This window comes from Sphaeroforma arctica (genome assembly GCF_001186125.1).
Source record: "Sphaeroforma arctica JP610 unplaced genomic scaffold supercont1.2325, whole genome shotgun sequence".
NCBI classification, from domain to species: Eukaryota; class Ichthyosporea; order Ichthyophonida; genus Sphaeroforma; species Sphaeroforma arctica.
The window spans coordinates 1-7,032 of record NW_014038233.1 but is presented as its reverse complement, the minus strand read 5'-3'; the positions used below and the strand labels follow the sequence as shown (position 1 = coordinate 7,032).

The 7,032-nt window shown below is 43.4% G+C and overlaps 3 protein-coding genes across 3 annotated transcripts; 2 read left to right on the top strand and 1 right to left on the bottom strand.

The window, feature by feature from the left end:
- Positions 1-336: 336 nt before the first annotated feature.
- Positions 337-2,379, top strand: SARC_12471 (hypothetical protein; the record flags this gene model as incomplete). The annotated part of the gene is made up of 3 exons (XM_014293424.1): positions 337-419; positions 1,056-1,203; positions 2,147-2,379. Coding segments are annotated over 3 exons (377 nt in total), but the record flags the coding sequence as incomplete, so codon positions are not given.
- Positions 2,380-2,683: 304 nt separating this feature from the next.
- Positions 2,684-3,339, top strand: SARC_12470 (hypothetical protein; the record flags this gene model as incomplete). The annotated part of the gene is made up of 1 exon (XM_014293423.1): positions 2,684-3,339. The coding sequence occupies exon 1, from the start codon at positions 2,764-2,766 to the stop codon at positions 3,337-3,339; it is 576 nt and encodes a 191-aa protein (XP_014148898.1). The 5' UTR covers positions 2,684-2,763.
- A 1,607-nt stretch (positions 3,340-4,946) lies between these two features.
- On the bottom strand, positions 4,947-6,954 carry SARC_12469 (hypothetical protein; the record flags this gene model as incomplete). The annotated part of the gene is made up of 3 exons (XM_014293422.1): positions 4,947-5,013; positions 5,431-5,583; positions 6,858-6,954. Coding segments are annotated over 3 exons (317 nt in total), but the record flags the coding sequence as incomplete, so codon positions are not given.
- Between the last annotated feature and the right edge of the window lie 78 nt (positions 6,955-7,032).

Genomic DNA, 7,032 nt, shown 5'->3' with positions numbered 1-7,032 from the left:
TTCTGCCTTAGTGAAGAAATTATTTTTGGCCCCAATCACCACCACATGCACTGGTGTTTCGCCGCACTCTGTTCCATGAGTTTACTGTGCCAATTTTTCGATGAGCCATTCTACTTGCCCTGAAATCCCAAAGCCTTGCACACGTACTTGGCCCTATATCAATCGAGAAGGGACGTACACATGCCAGTTAAATTGCTGGAGTTGATTGGAGGCCAATTAAGTCACGGGCAAACTTTACGAAAATTCTTATGCATTTTCTTTCGCTGTAGTGCATCGAATGCTTCATTTGGTTTGCTCAGCTACCAAACTGATCCCATTTTCCTGACCTATTATACAGGTACGTGTCTCGTACCCTGGAGGAGATTGCAGAGGCGAACACGTTCATCAACGTGGCCAACAAACATCCTGTGTTTATGGAGGTGTGCAGACCTTTCATGTGTCGAATATATTATCAGTTATAGATGGTGTATATGGGAAGGTATACGTATTTCACGCCCATCCGTCAAGATATATTCAGTTACAGATGGTGTTTGTCCTTTTATATACGTATTTCACGCCCATTCGTCAAGATATATTCTCAGTTACAGATGGTGTTTGTCCTTTTATATACGTATTTCACGCCCATCCGTCAAGATATACTCTCAGTTACAGATGGTGCTTGTCCTTTTATATACGTATTTCACATCCATCTGTCAAGATATATTCTCAGTTACAGATGGTGTATGTCCTTTTGTATACGTATTTCACACCCATCTGTCAAGATATATTCTCAGATGTAGGCAGAGTGTGTCCCAAGTAGGTGTCGAGCAGCTGACAATTTGCGATAACAACCCTGTCTGTATGGAGGTGTGACTGTCATGTATCTGTGACTGTCACGTATCGAATATATACTCTGCCTGATACATCCCGGTAGAAGCCGTACTTACTCTAAGTACCATGTGTTCATACGGCGGTGGTATGATAGATAGATAGATAGAAGTCTGACTCTTATGCTATCTTTTCGCAGTATGTACTGATCCCCTCCTCATTACAATGTTGGTGGTGGCTGTGAATAGAACTTCATGTACGTGGCCCAGGAACAGATGGCGGGCACACTGGTGCACAAGTTCCTGATGGTGGAGGGTCCGCACCGGAAGACCTTTGTGAAGAAGTTCCTAAAGTACTTGAGCGATAACAAAATGCACATGCCGCCACAGTACCAAGGTATGTGTGGGGTGTGTGCGTCGCCTAGGTGTTGTCTTAACCTAGGTCGGTACTATACTTACATGTATGCAGAAAAAGGTATGTATACGATTAGTATATATCACGAAAACACCGTCACCATGGATACATAGTATGCACCACCACCTTGGTTACATGGTATTTGGATGATGTGATTGTTCTGCAATGAATATCAGCATGTAGCATGTATAGAGGGTTGGGTATGCTCACCGTCCTTTCAGAATTAAAGATCACGTACACACTGCGATACCGAGATACGTCGGACATATACACGTAGGTAATGTTATTCATATGTGAATTGTGCTGCTCTTGTATATATGAATCAGAGATGTACCTATCATGGCAGGTTTGCAAACGCTTTTGTATACCGTGTGTATGCTGCACGTAGTCAAAGGACTACGGTACCATCGACGGAGTTTGAATGTTGCTTCAGTGTCGGCGATAAACATGATATTTCTACCTAAAGAAACACCTATGCACCGGCCTATTGGGCCAATGGGTTCGCATCAGTAGGATCATGTCGCTATTCTTGTATAGGAAGACACACAGTGATTGAGAATGATAATAGTGTCTATATGGATACGCCTACACACATCCATGCATATGCAATGCTACACTCGCCCCTGCAACTGCACAAACTAGTATGGGGGATCACAGTTGTGCACACCCAAGTACCCAGCCAGTACCTACCCATATCTACGTGTCTATCGCGACCACTTGAATAACGTGGGTGTCACAGTTTGTAATCTGATGTTCAAACATTACAAGTAGGACCCAATCTACATATAGACATATGTATTTACGCAGATATAGTCATGTTGCTGTAAATGCATTGCTACGACTACCTCCTGGATGGCTGTTTAGTATAAATGCAAGAAATGTCCACCTAGATGACATCTTTATTTTCTACCGATTTTACTGGCAGGTTTGATAGTGGATGGGAAACCCAAAGAACCCGAGAGTGTCATCTACAAGCAAATCGGGGCGACAAGACTAATGCAGATGAAGAAAGAATCCGAAGAAAGAGTCGCCGACCTTAAGCAGGAACTTAAAAGGAAGCTCGCATCTTAGTGGGTAGTGAAGTATTTCGTTATACGAGTACAGTCAACATATTGTACATATGTATATATAAAAAGTAATGAGGTACGCATGAGTTGCCCGCTTATAGGTGTATCTTCACAATATATTTGAAATGCGGATTAATGGATGGCATATACTGCAACGAGTAGAATAGCCTTATCTGCGTATCTGACCCGGGGGATGTGTGGGAACTGTATATACTACAAGGGTTCATGGGGGAATATGTAGTCCAATTATACACACATCAAATACCATATATATAGAGATGCATATCCATTAAAATATGTACGCACAGAAGTATACGTTTATTTAGATATATATATGTATGTATGTATAAGTGTATTTATAAGTTGTTTGTTATACATCAACATACGAGTTCTAAAGCCCACTCGCATATCCGAATAGCAATGCTTAGATATACAATCGCAGCCGCAGTAGCAACTGGTTCTTATGCATCGCTAGATGCTTCCTACAAGCCAGCCAGCGATTTCACAAAGGCCGAGATTGCAAGAGTCTGTCAAGAACCTCAACTTCAGCGACTGCACAATGTACGAGGAGGTTGACCGTAGATTTGTTGTCGCCCCAAACACAACAAGAATAATGAATACAAGCGGCGAAAATGTAGCTATCGTTTCCGACGCCACCATTGCGTTACGACATGTAAAAGGGGCTTACCCACCCGCTGACCTTGGACCATCGTTTGTCTTGAATATGCCATTGTACATGCTTCTCCAGGGTCTGGAGATTCGAATCAACCCCGAGCAAGCCAACAAAGCGCACGGATTATCGATCCTGGTCGGTGTTGAAGAAACCAACGAGATGTTCAACGTTCGTATCTCGAATGCGGTCATGCTGTCGCTGCCTATCACCGACATGAATGCGCGCCCTGGGTCTACGGCCAGTTTCACAGACAAAATCAGATCGGATCTCATCGCTACTCTGGTCACCGGAAACTCTTCGCTAGTCAGTGTGACTGGTGATGTTGATACACTCAAGAAGTTTGCTAGTTGCATATCCACCGATGAAGACGCAACTTAGAATGTGATGACTCCTAGAAACTTCTACAAGCCCAAACCACAGAAGACATACCCTGCCAGTTTGATACAAACATCAGTGGCACAGACATCTACAGCTGAATCCAGCTGCGGAGAACAATCGTGTCTGGACCAAGGTCTGAGTGTGGGTGCTGTAGTAGGTGTTGCCGTAGCTGCATTGATAGTTGGGCTGGTTGGAGGCATCGGTGGCATGACAATTGTGTACCGAAGGAAAAACAACGCTTGCGCGGCTGAATCAACCATAGATCTTGGTTAATGATGGCTCAAAATAGTTCAATAACGCAATAAAATTATATTTCATACTTATACTTCTCTCTACTTCATATTCAAACTTGGTATAGGTGACCACTATATGATACTTTCATACACAAGCAACAACGCGATAAATACAATTTGTGTGTACATTGCCGTCGATTTCATACTCCATACGGAGAGAGGCAGAAGTTCACTATTACTAATGGGCGATTTTCACAGTACAATTCGAATAGCTATACACGAGCACGTACGTGTTGTAACACTAGTGATCCAAATGACCCGTTCATACAAATTATCGTCGGATGCAACGCCGTTATTATGCTACAATACTATGATTATACTATTGACGCACTCACTTTTATTTTTAGAGGGTCTTTCCCTCAATATATTTATTTTGGCTTGGCCTCGGCGTCCGTTATGGTACGGATGAAGATTGCGTCGGGCGGGTGCCTGAATTTGGATGAGAATTTAAATCAGTTCAAAAACAAGCTTGCCATCGTTTGAACACTACTATTTTATCCTATTTATGGCCAAAAAGAATCTTAAAATTCGTCTAGAGTGGACAATAGGGGTGACAGTGCAACATCCGAGACTTATAAATATTCTCAACTTCCGCAGCCCACCATGTGGACTCGTTCATGCGCTTCAAATTGCACACCTACATACATACACACACGATTCACCCACTGTCAATCTTGCGGACACCAGTGCATGCCAATATACCAATATAATAATGTTACAGTGAACAAATGAACGCGAACGCATCGAATTGCCAATGTATTGACTTTGTCGAGGGTTCCACATTCTGACAGTGTAGTTACATACTGTGACAAAAATACTCTCACACACTTTTGTAGCATCGGTATATAATCATCTAAAATAAAATAAATCTCACACGAACAACTTACTCTCTAGGCCCGCTTTCGTAAGTGTATGATCTAGCGATCGCAAGAGTGTCGCCAGTGCAGTTAAATGACAAGGCCGCGATGCTTGTTTTATATCTGTGGCAAATTGTGTTGAGGTGAGATATTTGAGTAGACAGCTTTGGTTTTGATTATTTGCCGTTCAAAAGCTACAAGTTTGGGACATATCGATACGGATTTTCTGATATCCACCAACTTTATATCAACGATAGCCATCATTTACGTCAACCGACATGTTTCTAGTGCATATGAGCAAATAGTCATTGCAGTGTCGCTGCATCACGGTTATTTGGTCGCCTGGGACACCGTGAGCGACGTCAAGTTTTGATTGTGTTCGAGCGTGAACGTATGCGACTTTGATAATAACACTTCCGACAATTCTGTGGCCGTGAATAACATCCTCTCGCACATCCTAACCCCTGTGGACGCCAACCATGTGCACGTATGCATCCATGATTGCAGATCCAGCGCGGTAGACTCTACATGTGCGAATAGGGGCATGTACCAAACACATCATGCAAGCCCATATGCGTGGATGTACATATTCGCTTTATGTTGACCCCATCCCACAGAATCACAAACCACTCAGAGCTCCCAAATAACAATACCTCACTCACAAACATACCCATCTACACTTACGTACATAGAACCAAACACATGCGTGTTTACAGAAACCTCTCTGAGGCCCATGCGTCGAGGTACGTCAACTCTTGTTATCCATATAGGTACGCAGATGCGCCCGTGACTAATATACTCCACTTGCAAAAATCATCACACAAGTTTTGTCATGAGCTTCAATACCCTCATTCCATTGCATAAGCATGCATATCCACGAGGAACTAAGGCATATCTCTGAATATATAAAAGGAAAACCTCATGTTTGTGACAGTACACACCTTCGCAGTTGACAGATGCGCTTCTTGTTATCGCCATCCCACACATTCACAAACCCATCCGAGCCTCCTGTTGCGAATGTCCCATATTTGGGGTGGTACGCCACGGCATTGACCGGATACGTTGACTCTGGTTTGCCATCCGGATTCTTTATTCTGTAGGCAACGAGTGAGTGAGACTAAGAGACGCACGAAACGCTTATTTTCACACCTGCGAAGGAATACGTACCAGTGATGGACGGCACTAGCTAGAGTGGGGCATGTGGGGCTGCGATGGTTAAGAAGTAACGGCAAAAAATAAAGCACCAGAGGAGCATGAACGACCCGAGTATCACAACGATTCCCATCTAACCATTATGTTTGACTGTTGTTGTGTATATGTGCGTGTATGCCAATCTATTTGCAATTGGATGTCCATTCGGATGCAATTTAGGGTGTAGACAAAGGCAGCCGTGGAGATACATAGGAGTTTACAACTATTGAAATAATGGGCACAAATCCGTAGGTGGGAAAGGTTATAGACTTTATAGAAAATTGCTATCTATAGCATATCAGCACACAAATAACTATCCCACTTCCGGCTATTCAGAAGCATAGGCAGGTGTACTCTGATCTTGCGAAAACGAATAGGATGCATTCGAACAGCATCAGATGTTCCCATTCAAATAAAGCATAGGAGGCATTTGCATGACAAAAGATACTCGCGCGCTGATGTAGCTTTTGTTCCCCATGAAAGCAGGCCAATGGCAATTCCTATCACTCGTACTAACTTTAATGATAAGCCACTGTAAATATGCACGTGCTGCAGCTTACTGCGATAGTAAGAGACCTCAACCTCAACCTCCACATATGCACTAAGAAACGTGTTGCATTGGCTTCAGAGCGTTCCCCAATTTGCACCAGGTTGCCGTTGTGTACATCAATACACCCAAAGCATGTAACTTCTTTTTCCAACCATATATGTGTTAATGTCAATCAATTCAACAGATCGTACCATCCGCGTGGAGATCAATATGAGGCATGATACCAGTAGCCATATCGAACGTGGAGAGAAGGGACAGCTGATTCATAGAAAGTATCAAACGTGAGAGCACAAAAAATACATACACAAGCATGAAAATATATAAGTATACTCGTACACAATATACGGAAGCAGCCAATACAATACGGTCATAGTACTTCGCAAGCCAAGACGACGACCAGGTACAAACTGCACTGAAGACCCACACACGCACGTCGGCAAGCGAGAGCGGTAAACATTCCCGAAGAACCAAACACAAACCAAGGCAGTACACAGTCTGCACGACCCACCAGCGCCAAAGCACACTCTCACAGCGACACAAACACGGGAAAAGAAAACCGCCCGATCACAACGGTGTACTACCACATCCACTGACGTACTCGACCCAACCAAACCCACCATTGCGTACCTGTGACACTTGAACGCGTATTTCCTGGCCTGGACCTCTGGACGCACATCGAGGAACTCGACAGCAACCCGGCCTTCGATAGAAGCTAGGATGTAGCCTAGTGTATGTGTAAGGAACGACAATTAACGAGTTAGAAGTTTCGCAATTGATTATATCCATTTATATATAAATATAC